Source organism: Plectrocnemia conspersa, unplaced genomic scaffold (assembly GCF_051122295.1).
Source record: "Plectrocnemia conspersa isolate PC_06_02 unplaced genomic scaffold, ASM5112229v1 ptg000003l, whole genome shotgun sequence".
NCBI classification, from domain to species: domain Eukaryota; kingdom Metazoa; phylum Arthropoda; class Insecta; order Trichoptera; family Polycentropodidae; genus Plectrocnemia; species Plectrocnemia conspersa.
This window is the reverse complement of record NW_028277167.1, coordinates 8476082-8493976: the sequence shown is the minus strand read 5'-3', so window position 1 is coordinate 8493976 and position 17895 is coordinate 8476082. Positions and strand designations below refer to the sequence as shown.

General features: G+C 27.8%; 2 protein-coding genes across 2 annotated transcripts; one reads left to right on the top strand and one right to left on the bottom strand.

The window, feature by feature from the left end:
- The first annotated feature begins 958 nt into the window (after nt 1-958).
- Nucleotides 959-6760, top strand: Capa (cardio acceleratory peptide capability). Its single transcript, XM_088182478.1, has 4 exons — nt 959-1137; nt 5765-5881; nt 5946-6137; nt 6212-6760. The coding sequence occupies exons 1-4, from the start codon at nt 1077-1079 to the stop codon at nt 6337-6339; spliced, it is 498 nt and encodes a 165-aa protein (XP_088038604.1). The 5' UTR covers nt 959-1076; the 3' UTR covers nt 6340-6760.
- Nucleotides 6761-15183: 8423 nt separating this feature from the next.
- LOC148236526 (tektin-2-like) lies at nt 15184-17558 on the bottom strand. Its single transcript, XM_088182824.1, has 7 exons — nt 17366-17558; nt 16797-16941; nt 16511-16727; nt 16233-16450; nt 15907-16129; nt 15669-15838; nt 15184-15190 (listed from the first exon to the last, which is right to left on the bottom strand). Exons 1-7 carry the CDS (start codon nt 17556-17558, stop codon nt 15184-15186), a joined length of 1173 nt encoding a protein of 390 aa, XP_088038950.1.
- Between the last annotated feature and the right edge of the window lie 337 nt (nt 17559-17895).

Sequence of the window (17895 nt, the reverse complement as noted above, 5' to 3'; positions counted from 1 at the left end):
CAAATACCATCACAGAAACAGACAGATTTTCGCTAAAAGGAAACAACTCAGAATTGTATGTACTCAATAATCCAATCCCAGATGAAACTGTAAAACTAGCTACTGATACACAAATTCAACTCTGGAGTAGTGCATATGCTTCCATCATCACCATCAATCAGAGATTCCAAAATAAGGTTCTGCATATGATAGTCGATGTTCCATGGTATGTTTTTATATTGACCTTACACACAATGACCTTAAAATAAAACCATAAAAGACGACATAACAAGCAAATACGCAACGTAAAAAGAGACAGACTAGACGAAATCAGACATACCTGAAAAACATAGAAATTTAATAATTAAAAATAGTAATTTAATAAATTAGTTTTATGTAAAAATAAATTAGTTTTTGTATTAAAAAATATGGAGAAATAATCAATGGTGTTTTTAGCATGGTATAATCATTTACATAATATTTAAAACAACAATCTAATACGTAATAGTTTATTAATAAAATATTTTTTTTATTTAAAAATGCATTAAAATATTTTAGAATTATTTTCAGGAAAATTTATTTGCGGTCATCATTTGTATGTTCCTATTCTTTAAATACAATAAAAATATAATTAAAAATTTAATAAAATATAAGCCTGTTTGTTTTATTATGCAATTTATTATTTTCGTGAATTCTTAATAAACGTTTAGATAAATAAAACAAAAAGCTTAAATTAAATGCAAACAATTTGGTTTATCGCCTGACGTTAAACCAAATCGCTAGACCCACCTTAAGCTTAATTAATTAGACATAACGAGTGACATTTTTTCTTGTAACTTGTCCTAACAGAAATTAATTAAGTCGACACAGGCACGTCCATCGCGATGTCGTTTACGTCACATAGCTTTTCCATAGCCAATTTCCTGCGTCGGATACAACGGCCCGTACTATAAAACGGCCCGCGTTCCCTTCATGCCACACAGTTTTCACCCATCATCCCTGCAAAACACACCACCACAACCGAAGGGAAGCTTTCGTCGGAAGGGGAACTTTTCGCCGCATAGATTTTCTGTCCGAGATTCCATTTCGATCCCAAGATGTTCTTATTCAATATGGTGCTAGTTGTATCGTTGATCATCTCGACGGTATTCGGGGCTAGTGAGTAACATTTTAATTTATTTATTTTATTAATTTTAATAAATCATATATAATAATAATTGATTTTCCTTACTGCATGCGGGCTGTTCTAAACACGCCACTTGTTACACGTTGCATATCTTCGTATCCGTTTGAGAAAAATATTTCAATGAAAAATTCAAAGTGTTTTACAATCCTTAAGATTAAATTAATTTGTTGTATAAAAATTCATTGTTAAAAAATCAGATGGTAAAATATATGTAATCTACAATTTTTAACTACTGAATCAATTACTTTAGCTATATTGATGCTACTATTTAATGTTTTAATATTGATATAATACTTATCACATGTTAAAGTAGTACATAAAAATATTTAATATTAATTAAAACATTAAAAGAAAACACACAAAAATATTATATGTTCTTTTTTATTAAAAAAAGCTTTCAAATCTTGAATTATTTTACAATTATTTAGTCAACTGTGTAAAATGGATATTATTTTATACTTAACATATGTTTCAGTATAGTAGTATTGATCAGATTATTATTTAACAATTTAAGATTACTCTTAAACGCTTATGTCTCATTAAAAAATAAAAGCTTAATTATTATTTTTTATTGATATCTATTTATAAAACACACCATTAAAAATATATTTTTAAATTTAGCGAAATCTTTTGGGTATTAGCATTTCTTACAAAATAAATTACTTCTAAGTAGTGATTTTAACTAACTTTAAAACGTATTTTATAACCTTAAAACATGCTGTTTCAATAAGTAATAGTATATTATTTCACGTAGATTTTTATAATTATTTTGTAGTAATATTGTGAATTATCCTTATTATAGGTACATATTATATATTTTTACGCTTAAGGTATATATGTTTTTATAATATTAATAAACTGGTAAGTTTGTTTATGATATACATATCAAATTATAAATATTATGTTATTTAAATTTTTATTAATCAGAATTTTGTATAATGTGCATAATTTAACACAAAACACGTCTTAAAAAGTTTAACGTTCTGTAACTCAGCAATCATACAATAGCTAAATTATGCACATTTGCATAAGAGAGTATATCTTTGTTACAATAATGTAAATAAATATTTCTGCACTAAAAATTGTATAGGATGAATATAAAATATATGTGTATAAATATTATCCTGTTCATCCTGTACATAATATACAAATACGCACTTTAAAATAAAACTCGTTGTTATAACACGATAAAACTTTCAAGACTTACTTTTACTCTTTTATGCGCGTCTTTAACGGCCAAACTTTGTGAATGTTTTAAGATAACGTATGATTCTTCAACAAAATATCATTCAGAATATGCATGAACGATCAAACAATGCCATATGAATAATATATACACGTAAGCACACGCATCTCAGGAGACATTGCTCAAATTTCCTTTCATTTTCTGACCTTTTGGCTTTAAATCAGAAGACACCTTAAATTTTGCACAATTCCCAAGCTTACCGGCTTTTTGATTATTTATAGAGAGCACAGATTTATGTATTTTTCTATTTTTTTCTTATATATGGCATATTATTAAATTTCATATCTACTTATATTCATGTGCGAATATATTTTTGATATATAGGACTAGCTCTCGAGAACGAAAGAAGATTGAGGTGTGAAATGCCAGGATTTTTATGTAAAGGTATTGTAAAGTTTTGAATTGAAAATGTTCTATTCGGAACATCCGCAGAATAATTTTCTCATATTCAAGTTTGACGATTGAAAAAGTTCGCAACGATTCGCAACCGAACCAAATAGCCACCATACGTAACTTGTTAAAAGAGTATAAATTTTACGTGTGGGCTTTTGAATGATGCGTGTCGATTTTTTTATTATTTTCATACTATACACTTCATATTTTACTTTTAGTAAGCGCTCTTGAAGGAACACCTTTTCGTCTTAAAGCCCTGATTAGTATTCGACCCTTACTGTGAATTCGATCAGATATTTTCACACAACGTCTACATATGTATACTCGATAATAAACCGACGTGATTCCGTTACGCATACTGGTTTCTATTTTAACTAATCTTTTACATTGTGCTTTCGAAGCATAAACTATAAATAATCCATATAATGTATTACAATCTCCAAAATATTTTTTAATCAATCAAATCTAAAATAATTATTCGATTACTAAATCTTAATCAAATATACTAATATAAATTGAAATTTATTACTCAATATTTTTTTTTAATTTCTACTAATTTTTTTCATACTAAAAATAAATTACAACTTCAAAAACCAGTTAAATTTATTTTCCCTGCACTGATTTTAGCCCAACTAGATTAAAAATTCAATCAACATAAAAGTTACTAATACTTTTATCTGTATTTGAACAAATATTCTCGTGGAATTGTAATGATACATCTTTGAAAGTTCAATTCAAAAATTCACAAAATTTTGGTGACTTCTCAAATCTGAACAGAATATTTCAGGGATACAATTTTTTACCAATTTTTATTAAAAATTATTGAACCACAAAAATCTTAAGAACGACGTAAAATAATCAGGGTTGGGGTGAGGCTGTGCAAAAAAATGTTGTTTTTTGAGTCCATGGACATTTGCTTCAAAACATTCAAGTAGTATAAACATGCCATATTTTTTCCAGAGCTTTACAATGTAACTCAAAAAAATAAACATTTGTATGTAATATTTATTACAAAGATAGTTATTAGTTAAATTTATAGAAAAAAAATGTTTTACTTTACATAAATTTCACAAAACATTTTTTATAAATGCTCTAAGTTAAATTTGCTTTCAAAACATTTAAATGGTATAAGGACCTTATACCATTTAAATGGTATAAGATCATATTTTTTCTAGAGCTTTACAGAGTAACATAAAAACATTTGTTATGTAATATTTATTACAAAGATATTTTTATTAAAAATACACAGTAGTTAATTTTTTTTAAATACATCTCATTTACTTTGCAATGTTAAATTTTACGAAACATTATTTTATAATAACTTTAATTAAAATTATTATTTACAATATTTATTAATAATAATAACATATTTTTCTAGAGCTTTACAGAGTAACACAAAAATATTTGTATGTAACATTTATTCCAACGATATTTGCATTAAAAATACTAGTTATATTAATGTATATAAAAATTAGATCTCATTAACTTTTTAATATTAAATTTTACGGAACATTATTTTATAATACCTTAAAATAAAATTATTGTCTAGAACATTCATATTTTTTAGAGCTTCACGGAGTAACACAAAAAATAAACATTTGCATAATTTTACGTGTAGTTTTCAGTAAAATAATGCATATATCTACGCATCACTTGTAGCTAAAAAAATAATCTTAAACAAAAATATACACATACTAAAAAAAGAATTAAAATAATAGACACTTTACACCTCTATGATAACATATAAAAATGAGCATTATTTTTATTGTTTGTAATAATCAAACACATAAATAGAATTCAGAATATTTTCAATTATCACTACGATAAAAAATATTATTTTGCAATAATAATAATTTTAGTTTATTTTACAAATAATCCGGAGCCCAAAAATCATTCATAATCAACATACTATATACAATAAAAATAAAATTAAAAACGATATTTTTATTAATATTTTTATAAAACAGTAACTGTTAAATTTTCAACGTAAAAGATAGCGAACTTAAAAAACACTAAGGAATTACCAAAAAATTAGATTTAAATCACTATGATTTATTTATCTGATTTTTGTGGCAAATATTGCAGTTCATTCTTTTATCATTTAATCATTACACAGCAAACAGTAAAAAAATCTAACAGGTAATTTAAATATAAATTAATAAATCATATAAAATTCATAAGAATGTAATTAATATAAAAAAATAATTAATGTTTCATATAATAAATTTGCACAATAAAAAACTGCAACAAGCTTATATCATAATTTTTTTTAGAAAATTCTAGAATCTACTAAAAAATTCTTCACTTAGATTATAAATTCCATAAACACTAATATATACTTTGATTTAATTTATACTGAAAATATCAAGTTTTCTACTTTAAAATTATATAATTTACCCAATTTTGTATGAATTTTTTTATCCAAGTATTTTTTAATCATTGTCTTAACCAAAACACACCAAATACCTCATTTTTTTAATGTTTATAAAAATAGTAGCAAATAGTTAAAAAAAATAAACTATTTTGAGTTCTCGCTCCTGTAATAAGTAATCGATACCATTAATGATAATATATATTAACCACTATTTCTGTTTATTCTATAATATAAAGACAATTTTGATACGTTAAATTATTTGCACTCGTTTCACTGCGATTATGGAATTTATGAATGCGTCGAAAAGTATTACATTTATTATGATATATCTGCTCCCTTTTTTAAGACACAAATTTTTGCCGTTTTTGTTATACATATCTACATGGTTTCATGTTGTTTTATTACATTTTTTTACGTAATTAATTCATCGGCAATTTAGGTCCATTACGACGCAATATAGATTCTACAATTGCATTCATTTTTTTTACTTATCTTGCTTCAAATTTCATGATCAATATATATATAATTATTAAAATATGTAAAATTGTGTGCTTTGATTAATATAATATTATTAAATACGGTTTAGATTTACAAGACAATCCAAAGGCTAGAAGGGCGGGAGCTGTCGGACTATTCCCGTTTCCAAGAGTCGGAAGATCTCAGCCTGGAAAGACATGGTTGATATCCCCTCAAGAATACGCCGGTTAGCAGACTAGTACTAATATCTGAATATACATAAATACATGTATTTTATTTTATGATTATAGAGCTCCATCACGAAATGAAGAGGCAGGGGTTGATACCATTCCCTCGCGTAGGACGTGCTATGGTAGAGCAAACTAATGGCAAAATCGCAAACGGTGACACGAACGGCGGCATGTGGTTCGGACCTAGACTTGGAAAGATATACAAGAAGAGCGTCGATCAACAAGACCCATGGTCGATGATAGCTTTTAAAGGTCTAATTAACTTAAATTATATATTTTATAATCTAAAATATTTTAATTACATATTTTTTATTATATTATTATAGTCAACCCCTCAGCTGATATCGTCCCACGTCTAAGCAGAGAATCAGAAGACGAGCTAGAAGAAGATCAAATGGAACAGTTAGAACAGCAAGAGCAAGAAAACTTCCGTCAGAAGAGATCATATCGTTAGAGTTAACAAAATGAGCAACGGACCTACGAGATTAATCATCGTCAATTTGATAGTTATTTATTGTATATTTTAAGTGATTTTTGGGTCGAGAAGGAAATGCACTTATATCGCATTTTTTATTATTTAATTAATTTGGCGATGATAAAAATGAAATGTTGTAAATTATATATAAAAATGAATGTATCATATTATACGTGTAAATAATAAATAAATAAATAAAAATAATAACGTACAATTTTGGTTACGTACATATTGGCTGGATTTAATTATTTGAATGTAACTCAATTTTGTACGTGTGTTTATTATATATTATAAATAGATAAATATACACACATACATATACATACATACATAAATAATTATTATTATTAAAAAAATGTTATTCGATCATGAAGAATACACGATATGACGCAAATATAAATATGTATTTTCATTCCTCCTCTTCTCTCTCTTTCTCCCATAAAAGAATGAACAATTTCACACTTTAGGCAAAGGGTGTGCTTAAAAATTTTAATCACGGTGACTCGAGCTGTACTTTTGCACTAGGGTCAAAAATAATCTTGCAACCGTCATTAAAATAATTTCATATATCAAAAAAACTGCGACATTCATGCAAATTTTTCACATTGTTTCGTTCATTATATTTAACATATTTTCCATTGACCAGATTTATAAAATAAACAATAGAGCACATCATTCCAAAATAATGACGTACAAAGTCCCGGATGTGCTCGAATAAGATTACCGAGAAATGACATATTGGCCGGCAAATCAACAGTGACAACTTTATACTGGAACACTAAGACTTGATTTATCCTAGGTTTATCGTTGTTCACTTACACAAATATATAAACTATGTTATGCAAAAAAATAGAATATGTTTTCCTAAATAAGATTTTGTTAATATATAATATTTTTAATATATAATTATAATAAATTATCGCGTTTTATTAATATTCAAGTATCAGTCACATCGTTACGTATCTCTTAGTCACAAAGAGGGTTTTATGAATGATTGAAGCTTAAGCCTAATTTAATTTCACATTTTTCACTGTACTCGTATTACCCCTAGGCGCTGACTAATTAATTGCTCCCTCTCGAACGCAGTAGCGTCGCGTAGAGATTTTATAACTTATTTTGTATATAAGTAACATTCGAATAAAAATAATAATAATTAAAATCAACAAGCTATACATATTATATTAACTTTTTAATTTATCTAATACGTTTTTTTCGGAAAAACAGTTACGTATATGTAGTATATAGCTTGACAATTTTACTTCAATTGCAAAAAAACTTATAGCTATGATCTGACAAAATAAAAAATGTAAAATGGTAAATTATCATAAACAAATAAATTAGTATTTTATAAAATAAACTTGATTTTGTAAAAATAAATACAGAGAGATATCCAATGGGATGTTTTTTTACATGGCAATAAAAAATATTGATTGTTTATGTATACACAGAATCACAAAAACATATGTACTATCATTGAAACAAAAACATATGTATTATAATTAGTGAAAGTTCTCCAACTCCCTATATTAATATGAATTACATAATTCACTGAAGATATTTTTCTTCACATAGGTGAGTCAAGCAGTGAGCGAAATTAAAATTCAGAACTCATGAGTGAGTTGATAGGAGTGACAATGCGTGATAAACTAAAATAGCAATATTTCTACAGATACAAATTTCTTATGAATTTTATTTATAATTGTGGTATTAGTAAAGATATCATACAATGAAGGATCGGTATTATAAAAGTACAGTGGAATAAAAGTAAGAACTTAGATTTTGAAAGTATATAAACAGTAAAATTTCTGTTACAAAATCAATCTCTTGCGGCATTTAAATAGTACATCGCTAAAATAAGAATCTATGTAAAATATGTTAATTATATAAAATCATATAATTAAATATGTTAATCAAGAAATAACAATATGCACGAATTGTTATCATGAAACATCTTACAATATACACTTGCAAATGCTTAGATATTGCATCATTTAGCTTAACAAGTGCGCATTCCTCAGCGTAGTAATTGCAAAAACGCTGACAAAAAAACGTTGAATTAAAAATCTTACAATATAATAGCCATTTTGCAGACATTTCATCTAATGTACAAAATCCACACATTCCCCAGCCTTTGAAATTAAATTTCTTTTTATTCATATAATTTCGTCTCAAATTCAAAATACGTTCTTATCATATGCATTCGTATTAAAATAACATAATAGAGAAGCTTGCCCTTTCTCAGAAGATTTTGTGAATAAAAATCTATATACCGCCACAAAAAGCATATACGGCAGAACAAGAATTAAAAGCAATTATCTACCAGATGTAAGACAATGAGCTACCGCCAGGACCCCTCGGATGCAACTAGAGACTACGCAACTCCCAGAGACTGCGCTTGAACAACTTAATGTCACGACAATTTTATACTATCACTATAATTAGTGCAATAAAAATTTGCGACTCACTGAAGCAAAGCAGTACATCAACACGCATTATAATCAGTGGTGAGTTGGCAATTTTTTAACAACCTGTTCGCTGTTTCTAAACATTTAAATCGTATCCCCGTCATAAAAAAATTCAACACTAAAATATTCTACTCTGGATAATTTAAAAGCTGGTAAAAAATGTTTCGGGTATTTAACTCTGATAATTGACTTCGCAGCCAGTAAGACGCAGGTGGAAACTAGTGAGAATTTTATAAGATTATATTACATATTGCGACAAGCTATCATGGGCAAGATCGTTATTATCCGGTAGTGATGGAGAAGCTGGCGCAGGGATGATGTCCGTGGAAGATCCTTATTGGTGTGGCAGCGACAGTATAGCGAAGGTTGATCCCACTCTGCTTCCCTGTCAGGATGTGAACGTCTTTTTGAGCGTCTGCCGGAGACTACCAAGTGACTCTCTCCTCATTGGAGACCAGACTTAAGTATTCAGTGCTGCAAAGCTTTCTGACCAATCACAATCATGCAGCGATCATTCAGCCAGTCGTTGCACTCGCTTATTGAACGAATATCATGGACATCTCCTTACGGTGCTATTTGTCTTCCGGTGATATATTGTTTCCCGTGACCGTTTCGTAAGAATATTCATTCAACGCACTGAAGAATCCTTCTATGTTATTAATGGAAACCCTTTAGTTCTAGTCGTAACGAGGGACTTTGTGTGATTCCACTATTATCTATCCCACTGTTTATTCTTAATAATGAATGATTATTTTTAATCACAGATTTTAGCACGAATTTTATATTTTTTATTAATAATATAAAATTATTGTAAAACAACTCTGAATTTTTTAGTTGAAAAACTTTCAGAACCGATTTCGAGTGTAAAACTTGAAGTGTCATTTAAAAAATATTATACATATATTATAAAACACACTAAGAATAAATAACGCATTTTTAGAATTTCTAAAATTGACTTAAATTAAAATGAGCATACAACTTAATGCATTTTCAAATAATTTTAATAATTTTTAGGAACTTTTTGTATCCTTAAAAATGTTGTTGCATTCCAATTATTTTTTTATTAATTTAATAGCGTTTTTTTCAAAATGTAATTTTGTATAACTAAAATACAATTGAAGTATTTAAAAATCATGACGATGGCTTTTCGTCAACCACCTACCAACTTATACTAGAAACGAAAGCACCATAACCTAGCTTTATATTTAATGAATTATATAGTTATGCTTTTAATTTATAAATTCCGACTTTTAATATAAATATAAATACAAAATTGGAAATTTTATGACTACCGAAATGGACGAGAATTGGAATTAACTATGAATATTTGTCATCAATACAATTAACTAAATTTATATTAAGAAGAAAATATTCATTTTTTTTTAAATATCAATTAGATACGCGTGCCGGCACTTTTTTTCCTGACCTAATCAAAATTTGAAACATATATAAGGCAGGAAGAAGCATTTATTTATTTTAAGTGCAAATGCTATTTTTCAATTGATTAGTTTCAAAAATCTAAGTGAATACTTACTACAAAGTATAACTAAACTAATCTATTTTTCATATTAATACCAAAAGCATTTTTTTTTATTAAGCTTTTATTTTAAATATTATGTTGATGCAATTTCACCTCAGCTTAAGCTTAGTTGCCCAACTAAATATTTGCATAAACTATCTGATTTAACATCTGACTGTTATTAAATATATTATTCGATGTATATTTATAAATTTATCAAATTAAAAAAAATAATTCACGAGCCGCCCATGTCTAGTTGATAATCTCTCACCTGTTGTGAGACTAAAGATTTCATTAGCGACTGTGACGCGAACCAGAACTTAAACCACCAGTTACTTTTAATATTATATATATTATATATACGAGAAAAGTTGGAGCTTTCTGACACTATTGAAAATAAATTTTCATTTTAATTTTAATTATGTCGATGATTATTTCCCAATTTATTTTTAGATTGTTTTGCGCTAAAACAATAATAATATCTATCGAACATCCAGATTTGTTGGAAATAAAACATTAAACACAAAAAACATTAAACTCAGCCGATACACCCCCAACATAAAAATAATGGGAATTTATTCCTTGACCGTTCTCTCGCTCGTAAAATTTCCCATGAATTAGGGTACGTGCTTTAATGCTGAGCTTTTAAGCTCTTCTCAATGCACACTGTTTTTGCTTTGAAAAATTCATCCGAAGATATCTATTTACACTAATTCTTCTTTAACGAATCGCGGTATTCTCGTCACGCTTCCATAAGCTAATTTAACACCTTGTTTTATACACATATTATATAGGCACCGTTATAAAAACAAATTTATTATGCAAACAGGAACGGCCACAATTTGTGTTTGTACAAAACGATGACACAAATAAATTTTATTGTTGTTTGGTTTATATTTGAGGATCGAAAAGTAATCAAAAATAAATTATTTCGGTTTATTTACCTGATAGGATTATACAACAAAAAATTGAATTATTATTTCATTCAACGCGAAGCCTTAAACGTACAGTTTTTTAATCTGTGATAAAAAAATATCACAAAAATTTCCTTTATTAAACCACTTCACTCAATTCGTTTTCAAGAAAACTCATGTCTCATAAGAAACTGAGATTTAATAATGAAAAAATATTATATAATATTTCGATAACGCACCGTCCCATACATCACTACTAATTCGTGATGTTTTGACCAAAAACGATACCTTTCCATCAACGTACATGAGCAAATATTTGAAAGAGCAATTGTAAAAGCTTTAATTGAAATTGACGCACCAAGCGTGAGAAACAATAATTAAACTTACGCATAAAAGCGTCATTTTTACGAGCTGCTAGTCCACAGAAACTATCGGCAAATTCAAAACAATCAGGTCTAAAACTGTACCGTACCTACAATGGTGGGATAGTCGACTGTACGTGCTTTTATTACATTTCTTAAGTGCCGGGCATCAATTAAAATTATTAAGCCAAATCTGTCGACTGTATTTTGCGGTTACATTTATGTCTAACACTCTAAAAAAATACAATAATAATTTCTTAAAATTATTATTATATATTTTTTAAAGTGTTAGTACATACATGTCAAGGTATTTGTAATAATAGCCATTCCTAACCGTTCATTCAAAATTACTACATGTTTTAACTTAATGCAACAGTGACAAATTTATTATAAAAAACAGACGGGAATACAACTTGTCTACAAGTCGTGGTAGCAAAAAGTGGACGAGCACTGAGCCTCCCCCAGTCCCTTTGGTACGAAGGGTCCTTAAAGCTAAGACAAAATCTCATTATTAATAGAGAAAATTCAAAGAAAATTACTTAGGTATATCTAAATACAATGGGAAGTATTATATGATGTAACATTGAACACCTACAAGTAAGTATTAACCACCAGACTGAAAATCTGGGAATCGATAATACTGACATATATTAATAATAATGAATTGTTATGTGTTATATAATGTATAATCAAAATGTCACTGCCGCGGGGTCGGTTTTTAATATTAACGCATTTTTATAAATAAAAATTCGAGTGCTGCTGCCGGAACTCGAACCTGCAACTTCAGAGTTACTAGTCTGAGACGTTATGAAGTGCGCTATTTCGCCCTAATCTTAAACACATTTTAAAGCCTAGTATTTATTTAATTATTATTTTAGATGTATGTAGGCAGTCATGGTGCATTAGAGTCATTATTTAAAATTATTAAAAAAATGTATACTACTACATAACTGTTTTCTGAAGTTAGACAATCTATTTACAAAAAAATGTCTGATATGTAGGCAAATAATAAACCTAATTTAGTTTTATGTATGTATTATACATACATTTCCTTTGCTTTCTTAAAGTCTTACCCCTAGATTTAAGTTGAATCCTATATAAACATTTATTCTGAAAAGCTTTATACACACGTTAAAAAAATAGCTTAAATTAAATTATTTCTGTGATATATTTTTTAGGCTTCATCAAATTATATTTCCATCGATTTTTTGTCTCAAAAAGATATCGATAAAGTTTAAAGTTTATTTACGAAAGTCAATGATGTATTTCTTTTGTAGCTCATTTAAGAATCACTACACGCATAAGAGTCCGAAAGAACCATACATTATATACGGACTAAACGAAAAACCCGCTTTTCCGGACATGCACATGCCTTGAGCGATTGCCGTGGCATCGCCTTCGGAAAATTGAAAAGGCAAAGAAAACTCTACGAGTTAATTTTGACAAATCAAAGCGACGCATGGCTTGGATTAACCAAGCGTCTGGATAACCGTGGATACGTGGTTCGAATCTCAAAATAGAGCATATGGTTAAGCGCGAAAAAGGGACCGTAATAAGTCGTCATTAACTTTTTATATATATTTATTGATATTGTACATAATATTTACTGAACGACATATAAATTTTTCATCTATATATAAAAGCATACATCCGCTCACAGCGTGCAATATTCAAACAAAATATTTGAGAACCGAAAGAGAGCAAACTTGAACGATATTGAACCTTTCCTCGAACCGAAAATATGTATGAAAAAAAAGCTAAGACTTGAATGTCAACGACTCGTGCCAATTCGCGAGGTATGGATGTATTATTTTTTCATTACCTTCCAAATATCCTCTCTCACTTTAATTACTGCTTGGTTAATTTCGATCGCGTTTTTGATTCCATCCATTTGACTTAAGACGTTATTCATTGCTATGTCGTGATCGTGGATGTAATTCCTGAAAATGTTTTACTATTAATAAAATATATACATTATTAAAATATAATACGAAAAAAAGTTCTTATTATAATAATTCAAATTTGTAATAAATCAAAAATAAATACACTACTAACAGTAAACCAAATAAGCAATTGTCAAATGTCTATTATTTTATTTTATTGTCAAACATTTCGAGAAGTACATCGTCATACAACATGTTACATTAAATTGGACGAAACGATATAAAGGGTACTGAATCTCTGGACTTCAAAAGGACGATTGCAAATAAAAATAGAGAGTGATCAATGAATGCTGTTAAAAAAATATAGAATTAAATTGCTTTAAATATTATTATAAATATATTTCTAAAATGTTTATGTTGGGTTATTTTATATATGTACCTATGCACAAAATACATTTTAAATATAGTTTTCAGTAAGGTTCAAATATCATAATTTTAATATGATTAAAAAATAATAAATTAAGGTAGAATATATTTAAGATATTAGAAAGTAATTTCAGGAAAATGCTAGTTTAATTACTCCGAAATTAATTAAGTACAAATAAGTTAAAATTAGAATACATTAAGATATTTCTATAAAGAAAACTACTTTTAAATATCATAGATAATAAAAACTAAAATATCATATATAATTCTAAACTCTTTACGTTTTTATTCAAAGAACAACAAAATTAAAAATATTATGAATAAATATATAATATCCAAATATGTATTTTATTTTTAGTAATTGAATGTTTGAGCCCCAATAATGTTATATTTATTGAATAAGAGGATTATATCTATATATATTAAAAATAATAAAGAAATCAATATAGCTATATAAAAAGAATTCTTTAAAACTTCTTTAATGAGAATTCTTTAGTAATATATAAATTTTACAGTGAATGTATATCCCAAGTGAATATATATTTTCACTAGCATTTCGGAGTTATCACATCGGAATTCATTTTCATCGGTATATATTTCTACTAGTGAAAATATAATTTCACTAATAGTTGCTAGAAAAATTATATGCTGCTAAACTGCCATTTGACAATCGTGCAACATCTAATGGCATTAATAAATAAAAAATTTAAATTAACCATAGATCAACTTTAACCTGATAAATTTCGTTTCAAAAAATAATTGTAGGGCGGCACATCGCCTGTTTAGGCCAAAATGCTTAAACCTAAACTAACCTTTAACGAATTAACCAAAACCAACCTGGCTTAATGAAGGTTTCAAAACTTGTTAACTGATTAATTTGTTTAGCTTGCTCTCAATTTAAACAGCAAATGAATATTTCACAACTATCAAATTGAGTTTCAACAACAGTGGAGCGACCTGTTAAAGCCAAAACGTACTTGTGACAATACAGTTTCACTGATACTGGCCAGTGAAATTATAAATGAATTGTTTGATACATTTTCACTGGCCTATTTAGTTAAAGTATATTTCTACTAGTGAAAATATAATTTCACTAAAAAATACACATTCATTATAATAACATATATAATAAAATAAAATTGATTTTTTCGTAAAAAAATTATAACTGAAGAAATATTTAGAGCCAATAATTATATTTACTTACGTAAAAAATAGATTATTGAATTAAAGATTAATAACCCTTAAAATATTTTTTTAATTCCTTTAACACCAATATAATTGACCAAATCAAATACGTATATTAAATCTATTTGCGTAAAAATTATGAAGTGAGATTATATATAAAAAGTTTATGCTAAAGTGAACTGCTCATTAAAAAAAAATGTTTTATAAATAAAACCTCAAGAGATATTAGAAAGCATAATAATTAGCCGGACGTAAACAATGACCACCACACTGGGTCCAAATATATATATAACCGTGTGTCACCATTAAACAATGTATTGTACTCATTGAAACGCACGATTAAGAAACCAAGAGAGAATGTGTAGTAATCTACATATTGGACACTGTTTATAATTTTAATGGTGTTATATTTATAAAAGAATATATCACTATAATTAATTAAATGGGCTACTTATAATAAGTGGCATAATGGATCATGAAATTTTAAATACAAAATTTACCTTGTTAAATTAATTTTTGTATCAATATTTCTAGTATTATTCAGCAAGGACAACAGTTCATCTCTCAATCTAAATTGCGCATCGTCTTCCACCAGCTCAGACTTTGGACGATATTTCCTGTTTTCTAATTTCGTTTCTACAATTTTCTGACGCTTAAACAAGTCGGATTTTTTAGCTCCAAGTTCTTTTAATTCTTCATTCAATTTTGCAATTGCAGCCTCGATCTGTATTGAAAAAAATATTATATTTATATAAAATTATCAGTTACAATTAAATATAAGTAGATACAAACATCTTTTTTTGTAGAAACCAGTACTGATTCTGCGCATTCAAAATGATAAACACAAGCTCTTAGAGCTCCATTAGTTATTATTATTTGAGAGTATAACTCATTCCACGCTTTTTCTACCGATTCAGGATGTTCTTTTCTTATATCTTTGCAATTTTTCAATTCAACCTCACATTTTTGCACTAAATTATCAAAATTTTTCAACCAAGTATCCATAGAGATAGATCTGAAATATAAAATGTGTCATAGCACAAATATGTACATAAGCCAACAATATATACCCATAAAATGTTACACTGTTTGTTAGCAAAAATCCCTCGGAGACTTACCCTTCTGGGATTTTAAAGGGATCAACTTTGAGAGAAACGCCTTTAACGTCTTCCTCGCACATTTTGCTTTGTTCCTCGTCTATTTCCAATGCTTCCCTCTTTTTCTCCAAATCATATCTAACGTCTTTTAACAAATCCTTTAATTTGAAGCATTTCTCGTACAACGACTCCGATATTTTCAAGATTACTTTTTGATATTGATTTATTGTATCCAATTCCTTTTATTATCAAACAATTATATATAAGATGAATTTAAATTACACTATAACAACACAAACCTTTTTTATATGCATATCTATAATGTCATCTGTGTATCGATCAAAACTCTTTCCATTCCTGATTCTCAAGCAATTCATTATTATAGCGTATAATTTATATAAATCTTGGATTGGTTTATCGCATAAGTTTTTTGCGTTCGTTAAGTTATCAATCTCAGTGTAAAGTTCTTCCTTGACATTTTCGAGTAAGCTCTTGATACTTTCTTCGTCAAATATTCTATATTTGATTATTAAAATACAATTAAAATTACATATTTTTATTGATTTATTACAAAAAATTAAATACCTATCTTTCAATACAATTTCACTCCTTTTTTTGTTTGCGTTAAAGTCTAGATTAGCGTCATTTCTTAGGTGTTTCGATCTGAACCTAAAATTTGACTCATCTGCTGACCTTTCTAAGTTATTTTCAATCAGTCGATTTACCTCTTCTTTACAATATGGATATAAAAGATAAGAATTGGGTAAATTAAACATTTTCCATATAATTAACTGTTGTTTTAGATACAATAATAAATATGAAAAAACATTTGAAAATAATATTGATTAAAATTTTTTTCATACCTTTTTTTTCAAAATTAATTAAAGCTTAATAAATGAATTCGGGTATATATTTTTACTGCAATTTGTATTCCATCAAATATTTAAGCAAAATGTAGAATTTGTAATTTTATATAAAGGCTCTTTGTAAATATGTCTTCGATAAAAATCGCTATGTTATAAAAAACACAATAGTTAGGCGTAAAAACCACAAGCTTTAACCACTGAGGTCAAAAATATCTATACCTAACCGTTTCTCACGCAAGGATAGAAACCAACGCCATTTATGGATCGGCATTCTAGAGAAATACTCACGCTTTAGTCTATCATTCATTATGAAATATATATTAAGGGGGCGAAGATTGACCATATTTTCCTTCAATTCACCCGAGCTACTCGCAGGGAACATATGAAAGGGATTGCATAAACTCTTTTCGAATAACGTCAACATTATATTTTCTAAAACTTTGACTTCGACTTGCTCACATTCTAATACAAAATCTGACATTCCTAAAATCAGTAACTTAATGCATGTCTTCAATAAAACTTAAACTTAATGTCACTGCATGTCCTTCCCCCCCCCCCCCCCCCATTATATGCATAAAAAATGTGTAAACAGTTTTCATGATTACTGAAATTTGTTAATGATTATCAAGCATTTCGTTTTTTCAGCACGTGTTCGTCTCAAACAAACAATGAGAAGCATTTAGTGTAACAGATTCATTTTGACTTTTACAGATTCTAAGAAACTGACAATATTTTCGGGCTAGTCAAAAATAATTTTATTTATGTAGGCGGCATTTTATGACCGACCGGGTCCTAAAATCAGCATTTATTAAACTGTT

Coding starts and splice junctions, on each gene's coding strand:
- LOC148236526 (XM_088182824.1), bottom strand. CDS start 17,558: ATGTCAGATTTTGTATTAGAATGTGAGCAAGTCGAAGTCAAAGTTTTA. Junction 16,942..17,365: donor AATGAATGATAGACTAAAGC/GTGAGTATTTCT, acceptor CATATTGTAAAG/AAGAGGTAAATCGACTGATT. Junction 16,130..16,232: donor CCCTTTAAAATCCCAGAAGG/GTAAGTCTCCGA, acceptor TTTATATTTCAG/ATCTATCTCTATGGATACTT.
- Capa (XM_088182478.1), top strand. CDS start 1,077: ATGTTCTTATTCAATATGGTGCTAGTTGTATCGTTGATCATCTCGACG. Junction 1,138..5,764: donor CTCGACGGTATTCGGGGCTA/GTGAGTAACATT, acceptor AATACGGTTTAG/ATTTACAAGACAATCCAAAG. Junction 5,882..5,945: donor ATCCCCTCAAGAATACGCCG/GTTAGCAGACTA, acceptor TTATGATTATAG/AGCTCCATCACGAAATGAAG.